This window comes from Anoplopoma fimbria, chromosome 9 (genome assembly GCF_027596085.1).
Source record: "Anoplopoma fimbria isolate UVic2021 breed Golden Eagle Sablefish chromosome 9, Afim_UVic_2022, whole genome shotgun sequence".
NCBI lineage: Eukaryota > Metazoa > Chordata > Actinopteri > Perciformes > Anoplopomatidae > Anoplopoma > Anoplopoma fimbria.
Genome location: NC_072457.1, coordinates 18,219,987 through 18,238,007, shown reverse-complemented (window position 1 = coordinate 18,238,007; position 18,021 = coordinate 18,219,987). Strand labels below are relative to the sequence as shown.

General features: G+C 43.7%; 1 protein-coding gene across 1 annotated transcript in view; it reads left to right on the top strand.

Annotated features, from left to right (window-relative positions):
• Positions 1 to 790: 790 nt before the first annotated feature.
• sorcs3a (sortilin related VPS10 domain containing receptor 3a) overlaps positions 791 to 18,021 on the top strand; it is a 239,875-nt gene continuing 222,644 nt past the window's right edge. The window contains exon 1 of the mRNA XM_054603842.1: positions 791 to 1,465. Within this exon, the coding sequence (XP_054459817.1) occupies positions 791 to 1,465 (675 nt within the window). The remainder of the gene's footprint in view (positions 1,466 to 18,021) is intronic.

The window sequence follows — 18,021 nt, the reverse complement described above, 5'->3', positions numbered from 1 at the left end:
GGTCGGTGGTTCGATACCCGGCTTCGGCAGTCGATGTGTCCTTGGGCAAGACACTTAACCCCAAGTTGCTCCCGAAGGCTTGGTGTGGACTGGATGATGAATGTTAGTTAGAGTCTGATGGTGGCACCTTGATGGTAGCCTGTCATCAGTGTGTGAATGGGTGAATGATATGTAATATACTACTGACTGTAATGTAAGCGTCTGCTAAATGACTGTAATTTCTGTTGCATCAAACCGTGGTGATACAACTGAGACCGGACGCTTACCTGCAGAGAAATAAAGAACATTAGATAAGAATATATGAAAAAAGAACATCATATACAGCCTATGTTTATATTTTGCTTTAGATCATGATATGATTTGTGCCATGATACAGAGATTTTTGGCTGGACCAGTTTTAAACCTACTCAAGGATAGGGGAAGACTCAGCACCACGGACAGCTCCCCCTCCCTCTCCCCCTCCCCCCCCTCTCTCGCTCGCTCTCTCTCTCTCCCTCCCTCTCTCTCTCTCTCTCTCCTCCCTCTCTCTGTCTCTCTCCCTCCCTCTCTGCCTCTCTTCCGGGCGCACACTCGGCAGCTGGCTGCGATACAGCTCCTCCCTCCTGTGTGGTGGCTTTCCCGACTAAAGACCCTTGGACGTGAACAGTTTCGCTGAAGAGCACTTTCTCCCTCCAAACCCACCGGACGGACGGACGGACGGTCACTGATCCTCTGCCGGGCTGAGAGGCGTGCGCTCAGGTGTCGGGTAAGGTCTCCAGCGGCCCCTCGCTCCCCCACATCTCTGTCAGCGATGGAGACTTGGGCTGGCTTCTGCCCAGGCTTCTGCCCAGGCTTGCACTTATCTCTGGGCATCTGGGTGGTGATAGCCGCTCAGACCCTGCAGAATGCCAGGGCCGAGATAACTTGCGCATCTTGTGCGGCGCCAGTTCAACTTCACGTGGAGGAATTAAAGCTGACCCGAGCCCGTACGAGCACTGACCCGACAGAGGAGCCGGACACCCGAAAACACATCCCAGTAGAGTTCACCGACCCACATGCTGGAGTGGACGCCGACCGTGAGCCAGGCGTCCCCGTCGGGGATGTCCCCCCGTCCCCTCAACACGTCCGTCTGGATGGAGTTAGTGCAAAGGAAGAGGACTCGGGGTCCAGAGAGTTAAGTGACCGCGGCAGTGAGAGGGCAGAGGAGCCGGGGCAGGCTGAGGATGCTGCCCCTCGCAGAGCGAAGAGGAGCGGTCCTGAGCACGGGCGGACCGGCCGGACCGGCGGGGATGCGGGCGCTCCGGAGGACCGGGGCTCGTTGTTTGACGGACACCAGCAGGGCAGGTCTGAGTTCAGATGGAACAGGGACGAGGCGAGAGGGAATAACCGGCAGGACGAGCCCGCGCTCAGCGGCAGCACCTTCTCTCTGGCCGGGGACTCTGCGCATAACCACGCGGTGGTCTACTGGTCCGGACACAACAGCAGCGTAAGTCACCGGTTCTCTACACATTCTGCTGTTCCTTCCACACATCCGACTGGACAAAGTGCTTTGAGAAGCCGGGTGAACAGAACTCCGTGACGCACCAGCGGAGACGTTGCGCCCCGTGGTGCCGCTGGTTCTCTGTTAACTGGTTCTCTGTTAACAGGTTCTCTGGTTCTCTGTTAACTGGTTCTCTGTTAACAGGTTCTCTGGTTCTCTGTTAACAGGTTCTCTGGTTCTCTGTTAACAGGTTCTCTGGTTCTCTGTTAACAGGTGCACTGGGAGCTGCTCCACACAGGCCAGACTGTTGCAGACTGAATTGTTTCCAGTCGCGACCTTTGACTCTTTACGCACGAGCTGTTCGATCTGTTATGGCTTGTTGTTGTTGTTGCTATTTAATGACATTAGACATAAACACTTGTTTCTACCCGTGCAGGGTCATTTATGATAATATATGTAGTTTGTTGTGACTTATAGCCTTAGTTGGAAAATATTTCCGAAATAATTGCACTGAAATTGAGATATGTGAATGCATGATTCATCCCCCTAATGATGCCAGGGTTTTCATCCGAAATAATTGATTGGGGAAGGAGGAAGTCATCATTAATTATCTCCATTGAGCAATCCCTTTAATTCTTTAGATTATGCATTTATTGTGTATATATATATATATATGCTGTCATTACATGTGCAAATCCTTACAACAGTAACTAGTAGCACTTCCTCATCTCTAAAATGACACTGACCAGATTCCCGCCCGTTCTGCAGATGAAATGGATGAAAATCTTTCCCTTCTTACACAAGAGGGCCCTCATAGGAAGAGAATAATGAGACAAAATGAATCAAAGTCATTTACACTACCATGCAAGCTCAAAGGGAGCCGATGGGCTCTTCTTTGTGGTTTCACAGGCTTAATTTGTTGTTGTGGCTGCTCCTCTCGCTTTATTCCATCTGAAAAAAAATCCCACATATTCAGTCTTGTCTGAGCTGATTATGACACGGTGCATGAACTTGTTTTTTTATCCTGCAGTGAAGACTGAGGCACTGTGGGGGGAACATGTTGGTGTGGGCACGCACTCGTGTGTGTGTGACTGCATGAGTGTGTGCCGGGTGGAGAGGGTGAAGAGGTTATTTTGTGCCGCTGCCCCCTCAGCCTCAAATCTTTAATAATTATCTTGAAGACTGAGGCCTTTATTTCAAAGTCTTTTCTTCTTTCGTGGCAAAGCAAGGGAAGTCAGGCCCGGCCTCCAGAGCATCCTCAAGAGAGGAGATCTGCTACTTAATCTTCATTGGCCGTTGGTGCTTGTCCTGGTGATGAATGGAGTACAGGGAGATTGAGCTCGAAGTGCTCTAACTAAACTGCAGCAGTAGTCAAGTTAGAGTACGAGTGAGTGGCTGCACAACGGGATGACTAGCTGGTTGGATGGATGACCAGCTTGGTTCAGCCACCTGAAGCTTGACTGTCTGTTCACCTTCCATTGCAGGCTTTGTGAGTGCCTTCATTTTTCATCTGCCTGTACTATAGAGACCATCCTGACCAAAAACACAACCACAAGACCAACAGGATGACTCGGTTGGTCTAAAGTGTGTTACCAAACAACCAACTCTTAGACAAAAATGCCACCCATTCGGTTCCAGCGAGGAACATTTGTTGCAGGACACGCGCCAAAAATGCTCGAAATTATCAGCATACCTTTTTAAAAAAAGGAAGGAAGTCGGGTCGGTTCGGTGTACAAAGTGCTGACAATTAGGCCCGTCAAAGTTACTGATTGTGTTGGACAATACATTTTCCCAGAAATAATTGCGATAAAGGATATTATTGTCAATCATCCTTTTTGACTAGCTTTGACAGCCCTAGTCCCTATCCTAAGCCGTTTTAATTGCCTAAATCAAACTATGACTGAAGAGTTGCCGGAAGAAAAATGGTCGGTTTTGTCAGAAAATGACATCCAGCGTAAGTTGAACTTGTTGTTAGTCATGTGCCCTATACCAAACTTTGACCTGCTCAACCATTTAATTCTTCAACCATGAATGTAAATGAATCTCGGATGTGGGCTGACTGGTCTGCTGTCGGTTGACTGCCACTAAATCAGCCGTACAGTCACAACCTCTCTGGTGTGGAAACTTTCTGCCAGCCTTATTTCAGTCAGATTGGTCGGCCGTGTCTTGTACTGCGACTACCTCTGGGAAGACTTGATGCTGCTGTGGGTTCCCTTGGGGGGTTGGTGGCTTGTCCTCTGAGGCGTGTACTCAAGGCTGATGCACTCTCACTGTCTCTCTGTACCTGTCCAACTGCCTCTCTCTCTCTCTCTCTCCGTGCCTGTCGTTGTGTGTTTCTTCATGTCTCTGCCTCAGGCTTACGCAGGTTCGATGCTTTAACCTTAGATACTAACTGATGTAGATGTAGCCACGGTGAAACTAACTGTCATTTATTATATTCATGGCCATAATTCCATTGAACAGCAGGTATAATACCCCCCCCCCCACAGTCATGAGCATAAGGGCTCTGTGACTGACAGCTTGAATACTAAATGGATAGCACTAGCAGTGCCGCTTAAAGTGTGATCTTGAAGCATTCATCAGGTCTAACGGGACCTTGAGACAGCTATTCAAATGATTTATATTTCTATAGGAAAACTGTGACCATAAATATCGCCATGTTTTGTCGATAGTTCAGGACAATTATTATTAACAAACATTGTAAACATGAGTTTATGGTCTCAATCTCTAGTTTCAAGTCTTCTTCAATACAGCATGATGTTCATTTAGTAAATGATGCTCCATTTAGAGTCAAACAGACCATAAAGCAGGGGATGCTTTAGGGCGGGGCTACAGACTGATTGACAGGTCTCTATCAGAATGATTGACAGGTCGACACCACGGCGTTGTCCGGTCTGGTGTCCGTGTTGCCTCTCGCCTAAACATGTCTAATTCAGCGTTCAGTTGTACTTAGCTCCGCCCTCTCACGTCACTTCTTGTTCCAAAAAAACCAAGATGGCGACAGCCAAAATGCTGAACTCAAGGCTTTAAAACGGCCCACTAAACAATGGGTGACGTCACGGTGACTGTATCCGCTTCCTATTGACAGTCTATAGTACCTTGGCACATGGCACTCATGTTGGATTGTGGCCGAGGAAAATTAAGATGTCGACTGTATGAGCTCGACTTGAGTGGTCTTTTATATTCATGAGAACTCATGCAGGCACAGGTCAGTCATATCTGGCAAGTCATCAATAGAGCTGTGTGTGTTTGAAATCCCGTTTGAGGACCGGAGGAACACATACAGACTCTCAGTAGCGGTTTCTCGAGGTAAAAAAAATAATCTTTCTAGCAAAAACACACAAGTTCCTGAAGACCTGACAAATGCAACTCTCACAAAAATGATGTTTTTGAATACTTAATCAACCTCGCTGGCTGCTATTTCCATGTCATGGTCATCAGCTCATCACCATCCATAGTATAGGAAGAGCCCAGGGCCTCACCAACAAGGACCTGTGGAGGGTCTGCAGCCAGGGGACATGATTTAGGAAGTAGGGCCAGGTCCTGCTCCCACTCCCCTTTCATGAACCGATCTCACTCCCCAGCCTAAATTACTGATGTAATACATTATAAAGTTTTTTTTTTTCTTCTCTCTCGCTACCCTGGCAGCCCTCTGCTCGGGAGCAAAAAGAAAGAGGAAAAAAAAAGAGTTTATCATAAATCATGAAACCCTTCCAGCGGGCCGTTTCTCCCTTACCCCTCGATCCCTCCTCCCTCCTCTAATTAGTGTCTACAGATTTTTTCCCTGTCCCTTGTTGTTTTGCATTGGAAGAATGATGTGGTGGCAAGAACCCATGAGCCACAAAACATCAATGGAGAATGTGTCTTGACTGGCCTTGAGAGCTAAACTCTTGGCTGCAGTGAGGGGTTCGGCTGAGGCTTGCTCCTGACCTCCTGATTTCATGCAGTGGTCTTTTAAAAGCATGATGTGTCCCTTTATGCTTACACTGTAAAGCTTTCAAATTCCATGTGTAGGATGAGTCACATAATGTATGGGAGGTCATTTCATTTTTGATAGCGTAACGTGTAGTGCTGGTTTTTGCATTGCAGAATAAAAAGCTGCTTTAGCACAAAGGTTTTTTGGGGAAAGCAGTTTAACTGACCAGATCGTTCAACAAGTAAAAATACATCAAAATGAAAGAAATGAACATCAGACCAAAACAGACAGCGATCAGAGCCCTCATGACTGCATACACAAAAATCCAGCTCTTTCCTTTAAAAAGGAAGTTAACTAGGTCAGCACAATTTGAGGTCGCATTTTTTACCTCCTGGTAAAAGGTCAGCGGAGGCACTTAAAAGTGTCACATAATGTTAAAAGTGTCCTCAGCGCTCGGCACAGAAACGCCGCCGCATTAAGGAAGCCATTCAGGAAGCCATCCAATCAGGATGCATTGCACCTGCTGCTGAAGCACAACGCCGATCTTGGATCACATCAAGCTGCTAAAAGCTTTGAAGCTACGAGCACGTGCATAGTGTGAAGCCAGCCGGTCGGACAAGAGGCTTTAAGGCTGCGTTCGCCAAACCTAATGGCCTCATTATGCTCCCTGTATGATTGCCACAGTGACGGAGGCGCTGATGGAAGCCAACTCGCTACGACTTCAGAGAGTATAATCATACGCTTGGCCACTGATCCTGTTCGCCGGAGTAAGGGTGCTGACATTATCTGTGAGTGTGAGGTGGAGAGAAGTGTGTGTGTTAATTACATTGGTACACCCCAGTGTCAAATTTAATTTAGTTTTATTTCTGTTCTATTAAATGCCTTTTTCCCATCTGGGGACCACCTACTCGGGCACCACCTCTTCTTCTTCCTCTTTGATGCAGAACACATATGGAATGATTTAAGAAAAATGAAGATTTCAGTTTGAGAGTTCAAAGTCCCTGAGGCAAAGTGCATCTTGACCTTATCCACATTTTGCTTTATTGCTATTTCTTTCGGAGCGATACCTTGTAATGCGGATGTCCCTTGCCATTTCCCAAACATGGACAAGCCCAGCAGGCTGGCCGATGAGCACGTAATAATGATGTCAGACCACAGAGAAGCCATAGGCCGCACGCTGTGCTTCTCTCTCACTGCACTCTATTTCCTCTCTCTCTCTCTCTCTCTCTCTCTCTCTCTTCATCCTTGCCCTCCTTCAGCAGACACTGTCCCCCCCATGCATGGATACATCGTATACTAGGTCACAAAATCCAGGCAACAAGAGACATCCAGAGACACAAAGTCGCACACACACACACACACACACACACACACACACACACACACACACACACACACACACACACACACACACACACACACACACACACACACACACACACACACACCTCAATCATTCTCAGTATCACGTCTCACTCTCGGTCGGAGTGAATGGTGTCGTGCCTGGAGGAGGTTGTCACTGATGGAGACTAATGTTGACACATAACACCCCTGGGACCTGCACTCAATTAACACATTGTCTAATTAAAGTGATCTACTGGTTTATCTATGAGAGATTGAAAGTGGCTGTAAAATGGGTCCATGCCGCATTAACTTTACAATCACAACTGCTGCTTTATTTCTATTTGGATTTTAATGGTAATAACCTGCTTAAACACCCCCCCATTACCAAACGGATTGTGTGAGCATCCTCCATCGATGGCGACGGGAGATGGATACTCATGATTTTTGGATTTCTATTTCCTTTTAATACCTCGCTCAAGCTGCACAAAACACTTCAGCTGCTGCCATACGTGACTGAACTTCTGACTGTCCATAGTATCTGTTGTGGAACTCAGCTTGAAAAGTGCCCTTTAAATAAATCATCCCCTCAACCATATATACAGTCCAAAGTCATTTTGCCTCCCCCCAAGGTTTGCGCTTACTTCCTTAGAATGGGAATCGCAATTCATTTCTATCAAACATAGTCATTGTCTCTTATTTACTCATCCTCCATGCTGAGCTGCTTTTAACGCTCAAATGACGCCGTTTAGAGTGGTTTGTATTGCTTGACGGGTACAGTACTAATATAAGACTTCTTTATGAAGGAGATTGTGAGTGGTCATGGATATCAATGAATTATTAACCGTTTGGGTATAAGTATTTTCCGTGAGTGTGGAACAGAAAGTACAGTGCTCTCACATAATCCTTCAGAGGAAAATACTGTGCAGCGTAAGATAGGCCCTTTAGCTTCTCAATGAATAGAAAAGAGGTGAGTCTCACATTCCATCTGAGGCCCCATGATGAAAATATATGCACTCATGCTAAATGCTGTAGAAATGATTTTCTAGTTCAGACTTGTGTTGACACATTTGTTTGGTGCACATTGAGCCTGTACTTTGTGGAGATGGTGTATTGGGCTGCGTTATAATCAGGCTGTAGTTGATGGTCTATATGTCCCTGCTTCTCCTGAATTCTTTTATTATAGTATATTAGAGTTATAAGTTCATTTATAAGTCTTTTGGTATGCCTGGGCAACTGCATGGTCCTGGGAAGTGATTTACTTTTGGCATGTTTAATTAGCATTTGACCTTTTGTTTTGTTGTGTTTGATCACATCCCCTATATGTTTGCATGAGGCAAGGACAAGGCAAAAATGAAAATGTTAAAAAATGAATTAAAAAAATTCCCACAAATACAGCAGCCCACTTCGATTTGTGATTTGCAAAACATTTCGAAAGCATTCCCGGATTCTTTCACGAATCACACCCTGATTAAAATGACAATACTTTTTCAGCTCATGAAAGAAATCAGCATCTTTCTGGCACAACCGTAACTTCAATGAAAAACAAATGTGTTCCAAATAGCCTTGGAACTGCTTCCTCCGAAGTCAAAATTGAGTTGTGGAGTTCAACTTTTTAAGAGACACGATATAACCGAGGAAACCGCAAAGTTGAAACTTTGTCTTTCATATAAATTACCATGTGAGTAGTAGCTGATATTATCAACCAAAAGTGATATTACTGTCAGTTTGCTCATTTTATGTCCCTTCGCTACGTTTGCAACTGTTGCACTGTGTTTAGTCCCGTTATCCCCACATTGTCTCTTCAGCTGAAGATACAGAGGATTGCTTCAAGCTAAGATGGACGAGACGTCCTTAAAGAAGTCAGAATTCAGCTTGTACTGAATACAAGCAGTAATGAAGAGTAATGAATGGTAACAGGCATGTAAATAAATAAATACACGCAATCTGACACTTTTTACCTGCTCCAGCTTGTGAGCCTCTTTCGCCTGCGTCAACACCCCGGTGACTTTCTGCAGTGTGGCTCGCCGTGCTGAGAGCAGCACATAAAAGGCAGCATCAACGAGAGCTTGTTCTTTTTTTTAATGTAACACTATATCACCTGTTCTTGTCATCGTTGTATGAACCTTTGTGAATATTCACCCACATTGTTGTGTCTTTTGTGGATCGAAAGTGCAGTTAGTCTTGGTGAACCTGGCACATCATACTGCAGGCTGTTTCTCGTCCCAAAGTAGAAGCTTAAACCCTCTAAATCCCAATAATTCTCAGTGAAGGTAGCAACAGTGCTGCCCCAGTCCTGTCATAGAGAGACTGATAGTGGGCCTTTACAATCAATGGTGCTAAGTATCATTCCTGGTGTGTCACATGCCTTTAGGCTACAGTGGAAATAAGGCAGGTACCAGTTCAGACAGTGAGACTTTTTTTTAACTTTCTTTATTTTCTTGTGGTTTAAGGACAGTTTAAACCTGCATTTATCAATATGAATCAGGTGATGATAATGTGGCAGGGGCCAGTTGTAGGGCTGAAATCTTTGTAAGTTAGCTAACACCCAACTCTACCAAAGCTTTTTTTAGATTATTTTAGATCCTTGTTTTATTTTAAAACGTGTACTTTTACTCCAAGGGTTCCCTCTCACTACTCTCATCACTATCTGTAGGCAGCCAAGCAAAAAACAACAGCAACTAGGCAAGCTACTGACTCAGCAGCCTGGTCTCCCTCCAAGGACGTTAAATACCGATGCCTGATCAGTGCCCATCGCCGTCTTCACCTAACTCCAATGTAAACCCATCTGCATCACTATTAGATGCTCGGATCAACGTCACATGACTTGACGTTGATGAGTAACATGACAAGGCATTGCAAAAAAAGTTATTTTAAGCCACACCATGATGTTTTCAGTAGGGGTTTGACCATATCACCATATCAGAACTATAACTAAAGTGAATATTAGACTTTGGTCAGCCAGATGACTAGAAACATGACTCCAACTACATGCTAATGCCTTTCATAATCGTAAAGTGCTTTGTCAACACGTCATGCCAATAAAGCTTATTGATTGGATTTCTGTTGAATTCACTGGATGCCTAAGTATGCAATTGTTGCTAACATTTAGACCCCCCCACACACACACAAACACACACGGCACAAATGGCTCCTACTGACTCACACACAGCATGTTAGCGACGGTAGCCATATGCCAAAGCCCTTTTAATTATTGGGACACATTATCTCAGAGCTGTCACAATATTATAGCAGGAGCATTAGCCTAGGCGTGACCTTTTCAGAATCATGACAGAAAGAAAAAGAAGGAACCTGTAAACTGCCAACATCGATGAGCATATCTTTATTCTGGAAACACCTGGATCCACCACTGAACACTCTCAGTGGTGGTCTAGTCATTTGGCAACCGACAAAACACACAGCGGGCCGCTTCACTTCAGTTCATGTCTGGGCCAACAATACAACTATGCCCTGCGTAGTCTGGGATGACCATCGCTCTCCCTTTAACAATGAGTATGTAATTGTGTAATCTTCAAAAGTAAGTCAGTTATATAAAATTTTATGAATTATGAATAATGGCCCATTTTCACTGTGCGGTCGGCCCAGACGGTATCAATTATCTTGAAGGGGATGGATCTCATTCCAGTGCTGATTTTAAACATGTCAGTCTAAAGACATGATGAAATGGAAATGAGGCCACTCAACTTGAAGCAATGATCTGTTGCTCAGAGAGTTGCATTTGTTGCATTGATTTCTCCCCTGCTATTTGTTCTGTGCATGTAGCTCCCTACTCATTATGTAACTATACATTCACCATAGAACCCATCATTTATCATTCAAAGACCATATCACGCTGATAAGTGCTTGGAATGCAGCTACGAAAGTGGAGGCTTTGTATGATTATTAACAATCGCTGAGGTAGGGCCGCCAGTGAAGGCATCGCTACATTATCCAGACCAGAGAGATGGATGAGGGGACGAGGAAAACTAGGCCTTGTTGGAAAACCCACAGAGTAGCATGCAGCTCTGAAGGAACCCAGCCCAGGTAATTATCACGTTGCACCACTTAAATACAAATGAACATGCTTTCCCACAGCGGAGAGCAGATTAATCAAGTGTGTTTGTGTGCGTTAGTGTGTGTATTTGTGTTTGTCCTCTGCCTGTTCCTGTATACGCATTTCCTGTTTTCTTTTTTTGTGCCTCTTTACACTTTTCCTGCGACGCAGCATAGCACTTGCACTCAGCTGGTCATTTTAATGCACAAGTGTCCGTTTCCTGTGTTCTTGTCAAACAACTGTTCTTCTCAGTCCATCGCTGTGTTTCCCACCGGCAGCCTGGACCGCCATCCAGCCCGTAGCAAAAGGAAGCCGACTCCTCTCGTCATCCTGTGGTCCCACGTTTGCCGCCTGCCTGCCTGCCGGCTGCTCCTTAGGCATTGCCTTTGTCCATCACTAGAGGGAGTGGGTAGCCTAAAGAATAATGAAGTGTAAAATAAGCTGCAGGACAGGAGGACAGAGGGAGAAGTAGAGCGAGAGGGAGAGAACACTGATTATTCATTAGCCTGACTTTAGAGCTTTAGCCACACTGTGCCCTGTACAGCTTCAATGAACATGGATGCTAAATGATAAATATGCTGCACGCTGTAGATCTAGAGCGTAGCTGCATTAATGCCACACACACATCCTGCAAAGACAAATGTCATGATATTCGGCAGATGAAACAACTCTGTGATTGTGATTACAATGAATTCGTATGGGGTTTACTCTGTGTCTGTCTTTGTGTGTGATGAGAGAAGATAGACGGAACACTGTGTGGCGAAGAGACACAGCCGTTCCCATGGATTCACGCAAAGCCGCTAGTTCGGCGCATGCTAAATATTACAGAGCATCTCAAATCTGTTCCTCTGTTGCTCAGAAGTAGATCGGGCCCAGCTCGTCTCTCCCAGCTGCAGCCTGAGCCTGTTTGCTGCCCTTTCACAGCTCACTTGCCACACATGAAAATGTTTATGTGGCCCTAATTGAATTTGGAGCTACATGGTTTACCAGATAGAAAAGCATTTGTCGAGCAGGCTTCTACAAGAGAGATAATCCGTCTAGTAAAGATTTCTCACTTCTGCAGCCTCGCTCTGCTTTTAAGGAGCTTTAGTTTTAGCCACCCCTTGGAGAGGAAATTTAGCTAGAGCCAAATCTTAGCAGCACTTTGCCGTGAGAAGCTGTGGTCTCAGGGAGGCCTCTGATTGTTTGTCATTTCATTCATTTTCCCTAAAGAGAGATGTTTTGTAGGTTAGTCTGTCCGTCTGTTATTCGTCTGTCCAATCCTTTGGTCCAGGGCAGCTATTTATGACCCTCAGAGCAACCGTTCTCACTCCCACCTCGTCAAATAGACGCTTGGTCACTGCCGTTCTGACACGGATGCCCCCTCTATCATCTGTATGAGACACACCGGGCTTTCAACAAGCTGCTAATACTAAATACATCCACATCTTCCATCCAACTGACACAGTACAAAGAGTGAAAAGACTGAGTATGGTGAGCAAAAGTTGGATAGGTCAAACAAACACAGAACTTTCACCCAGGAGGCCGCTGTGAAACCAAATCAATGAGGACTTTTTTTTACCTGTGTTTAGTTATGTAACTCACCTTCTTGACTAACGCCAATTATGTAACAAACGTAGATATTTTTTTAACCAAACCAAAATCTTTGCCTTAAATGAACAAGTAGTTTTGTTTTGCAAATAAACCTAAAAACTAAGTAAACCAACGTTGGAAAGTGTATTTTGAAAACACATTGTATGCATGTAACGAGCAGAGCTGTCGCTAGAGAGAACTTTTCTCAGCAGATTCATGCAAGAGGATAACATTTTCATTTTTCATCCACCTAGAATATGCTGATGAAAATCATGTTCCAGAGAAGACGAAGCAGAAACAAAATAACTAATAAATGAATAATATTTTAAGATAAAGGCAGATACAGCAGTCAAACAGGAGAAACAGTTGTGGTGGGATTCCGTCCTTGGCCAGTGGGGCTCCAGATGTGGAATTTACCACTTTACTATCTGAGGGCTGTTTTATTTTAAGATCTCAGTGCGTTGCCTCCTGACACATGAGTGACAGGAAAGGAGAAAGAGAGAGGGGATGATGAGACGAAGGTTACATCCGACATTCAAAGCCATGAGATAATGATTCCCTGTTTTCATTGCAGCAGTGAGTTCATCATTTAGATTGAAGAGGTGTTGCTGTGAGAAGGTAACAGTCTGCAGAATGATTGGGATTAGTTATCTCAACATGCAATGGGGCTGCTTTTTCTATAGAACGTGGTTCTTTGATCTGTTGTTCCATCTGCATGAAAAATGTAACATATCTGCTGCAGCTATATATCATTTTAGTTATCAGGTATTTTAGGTTTAGGTTTATTTTATTTGCACAATTGAAATATATAAAAACATAACATAGATAAATAATATTACACTGCAGGAAGAGGCACAAAGCCCACTGGGCTTATTTAAAACCTCCACCTGTATAATATACAAATTTCACAACACTGTAACGAATACAAAAATAATACACATATGGTATGAAATATTGTTCAAAAAGCATTTTTACAAGATATGATTTATAATAACAATACATTATAAACAACAAAAAAGAAAGAAAGAAAAAATGAGATGTGTCAAGATGTGAATGTTGTCTGTGTGTGTGTGTGTGTGTGTGTGTGTGTGTGTGTGTGTGTGTGTGTGTGTGTGTGTGTGTGTGTGTGTGTGTGTGTGTGTTCATATGTGTGTGTGTGAGAATAAGGCGGGTTTGATTTTGATTAAGGGGATTTGGATTTGTACCCCTGCATTTACTCCTACACAAAAGTAATGCAACAACCACAGATTACAAATACAAACTGAAACAAGGAATACATATAATACACAATAATACATAAGGAAAGTAATTACAAAACAGAGGTAACATTGTCTATTGCACTGATTATAAGTAGAAGAGAACATTAGAAACAATAATTTCAACAGTCAGTGCAAACTGTTAAAAATTCTAAATGTTATCCTTTTACTTTTTTATTGTCATACACAACTTAAACTAATGATGTATTATAATCTGCTTAGAGATAATGTTAAGAAGTCAAACAGATCATAATTCATCTCTAATATCTATTTATGTTCCTGTGAAAACATCTCCTTCAAACAACTGGAGAAAAAAAACGTTTCATTTTTCAAGATTACATTTCTACACATTATGATGATGTTATCGTCACCCAATAGTCATTTTTACTGAAAAGAGCTTGAATACACCATAATGTAACTCAATGGGACCTCTGTCAATGCTAACCATTAGCTCGTATTTAGTCAAGCAGAAGTGTGCTGCAAACTGGTTGCAAACAGCTAACGTTACCTAGCCCACCTCCTGCCGATTTTAACACAAATTTGTTGTTCAATTACATCAGTGTGTGTGTGTGTGTGTGTGTGTGTTGGGGGGTGTCATATAGCCTTAATCATAGCAGAATAATATTGGCATATTCTACATCCTGTCTGCCATGTCTTAATCTCCTGTGGATAGAATGTCAATACAGAAGTGAGAGAAGTCTTCCAATATATCCCTATGATATAACTTCTCATGTCATCGCCATGCCAACCACGACACGCATGAGTCACTCCTGCAACTTGAGGCGGCTGAGTTGTCAACACAAGGTCAAAGGTCAGAGGAAGCGCAGTCACCTCCCTGCTGCTTGCACACAGATTGATGGGCTGAAATAGGAGGGAGACTGGTTACGGGTCAAACCAATCAATGACACAGAGGGGAGCGTCGCAAGTTAAACGGTTTAATTAATGAACAAGCACTGCAACCTAGTTGTGCATGGACATTTTTGAATAATCTAAATTGAAATCTTCCATGTTTGGTAATAGAGCAATTTAATTTCTCCTGCTCTTAATGTGTAATTTTGATTCTTTCTAGTGATGGTAATGTTCTCAAATGGACTGAATTAGTGCAAAGCATCCACAAACATGTTCAGTGACTGAATAAGAATGAAACCCTGCCAAAGCAGGTACACATCTCAGCACTTTAGTCAAATGAGCATCTTGTGGGTTGCTCTGAAACATTTTGAGGTAATGCTGGTTTTGGTACAAACTCATCGAATGTTTACCCACCTGTGCATAAATGCAGCATACCTTAGGGTGACCTTATTTTCAAACCACCAAACTGGGACCCTAAAGTGTAGCCAATGTCATGCAACATTCATGGATGCGCAAATGCTTTAATGCACGCCCTTATGCATGTACCATAGGTGTGTTATTGCAGGCTATATTGCTAACAGGCTGTCTTAACACGATGCACGGCGCACAACCGAAAATCGACCCGATGCCACAGTATTCCACACAAGACCAGGTACTTCACAAAGCCTCCTGGAGAGAAGAAAATACTGTTATCGTACAGACAGGTTCTATCAGAAAGAGTTGCACCTTTCATATCAACAGGCTTGAGATCGACGCTTTTACACACAAACTGACAAATCACTGTTGAATTCAGATGTGTGGTCTATTGTTTTATGTTATTACGGCGGGTTAGGTAATAATGAGTGAGACCAAACATGACAAACGTCTATATCAGCGCTGAAACAAGTTTATTATTACCATTGTTTTTTCTCAATTTGTTGCCACATAGGATACCCAGCTTGAGATCAGGACAATGCTGACACACCAGGACATCTTGTCACCATAGTACACATGTTGTCAAATAGAAATAATCTCTAAAAAACACGAGGACAGCGTTTTTATTTTCTTATCAGTTAGATATCTAGTAGCCTTGATCCATAACAGGCTACATTCCTGTCGCTGCTTGGGTCTGCAGAATGAGGGGGGGCTCAGGAATCCATTTGAAAGAATCTGAATGCACGGGAGCCCAGGGAGCATCATTTTTTGCTCCGCTGCATCGAGTCATCATGGTGTGGGTAATTCAGCAGAGTGGAAAGTGTTCCATCAGGAGGCAGACAAAGAGCGTGCCAACATGCCAAGCTCCCACTCAGACTCAAACCTTAGATGCAACATCGAGATGAGATTATAGATAATTACAGCAGGAGCGTGACTGGAAGCACTCTGAAATAAGTGCAAAGGGAACAGGAATATCTAATAACTGTTGTTATCCACAGTATATTGATTCTGTAATCGACTAATCTTTTCATGTGAGGTTTCCATTCCACTGTAGTACGTGTGCAACACTTTCTGCAAAGCCATGTGTAGGTGTCTGCACATGTATGTGTGGTCGGAGTAGATAGCATGCTCGCAGTTGCTGTGTTATAGAGAGTGACATGCAGTGTGGGTGGATTCACAATTCGGACCATATCTGCCCCTCAGGCTCTGATGCACATGGTGGGGGCTGGGACTGAAATTACAGAAAAAGCCCACTCAACAATTTCCTGCGCCCCTCGGGGTCTGCCACAGTGGGAGAAAACTTCTCTCTTCACGCCGCAGTGTGTTTCAGTAGGATAGAGTGAAGCCTGAGCAACTGTGTGGTGTTAACTGTAAACTTAACACTGTGGATCTATCACCACAGCGTCGGGGTGCGTTAAGATGTCACCACTCTAAGGCCAGTTAGAAGCAGATGGAGCTTAGGCAGGTGGAGACTCTGCCGGGACCCCTGCGGACTATGTTTATTCAAAGACGGAAGATTTGTGTTGGGGGGGCAGTGGTGTTGGATGGTTTTACCCCCTGAATAGAACACTATAACCCCCACAACCAACGCTACATGTACATATATCTACTCATATATGTACATGCAAAACAGCAAAAGTTTGCTGAAAAAATATATTGACACTCCTTCCTTGCCAGTGTCTAACTTGCGTTATTATGTGTTAAAGAGGGAATTATGAAGTGTAAATACCTGAAGTGAGATTTGAAAGAGAGAGCATATTTAGGAGAGTATATTAAATGTATTTGTATCACTTGTAAATACCAGTATTAATGCCTCATCTGGTCTACTGGCAAATGTCTACCACAACACCAATTTCTGTCACATGCACAGATTCCAAAAGGCCTAAGCGGTGGCATATGTTTCCCTAAATTAAAGGCCTGTGAGAGCATGTGAATTGGCTGCACTCTCAGCGACTCCCCAGATGGATGGAGATTTCCCCAGAGGACAGGAATTTAAACCATCTTCTCAGCTCCTCCACCTCCTCGTCTCCTCTAAGGGTCCTTCTGTCTATTACAGATATCGTGGTCTCACTTTGTGACCTTGAGAGGATATCTCTTTCTCCATTAGACACATATAATATTCCCTTCCATCAATCCTCAGAAGGCACTGGCTTAACCTCAGGGAATGTGACATTTCACCCCAGTCAGAGAGACATTTGACTTTTTTAAAATCTGTCTTTAGATGCGCATTTAGTTCAGTTTTTTAGATAATTTTATCTGCGAGTTGGAAAACACCTCTGTCTCTCAGCAGGGACTTTGAAGAAATTTGCTTCTTCAAAACATTGACATCAAACCTGCAGTTAAATACGTGGTTGATGAATCCACAGCCTTGCCTCTGGCACTCAGGAAGTTCACTTCTTGCTATCGAGACTGCCTTAAAAATGAAAATCTCCCCAGAAGTCACGGTTACATAGCAATTAAAAAACAAAGCATTTATTCCCGGTGGTCTAATATTAAACCCTGGGAGATAAACCCTTGGTATATATTTGCTCCAGCCCTGTGGGAGACAATTAGACATCTACTCCTGTTTTAGATTCATGGTCATCCACATGCACTCAGAAGTGATTTATTGGTATATACAAACAAATAGCGTAAATCTTGATTAGTAAACAGCCTGTGTGGCGACGTTGTCTGAAACCTCGCAGTGAGGGTAGTGGATGGCAGCGCTCCCCCGGCCATTTCTCTTCAGGTCTGGCAGCCCTACGGCAGCTATGGGCTGTGTGTCTGTAGATCCAGTGTGGATGGGGGGTGAATGCTGATCAATTAGAGTACTGCATTAAAACGGTCGGTCCCAAAGAAGATGGCTGATATTCCTCCCTTACCAGATATGAAACAGCTGTGTGAGCTCTGCTGCTAGTAACTTTTTACCCTGGAACTAAATTAAACATCAGTATTACTTTATGATTCTTAAATACCCGGAAGTTGTCATTGCAGAATGATTGAAAAAGACAAATTAAATAGCACAATGAGCTGACAAAATTTGTGGAATAAGCCCAGGCTATACAAGAACGGTTGTGTAGGACGTGATCTCAAGCTGACTAAAATTGGACCATGGGCAAATAGGATTTAAATCGATGTGACATAGAGCCTATGCATTCATTCTCACAGATATGAACATAAG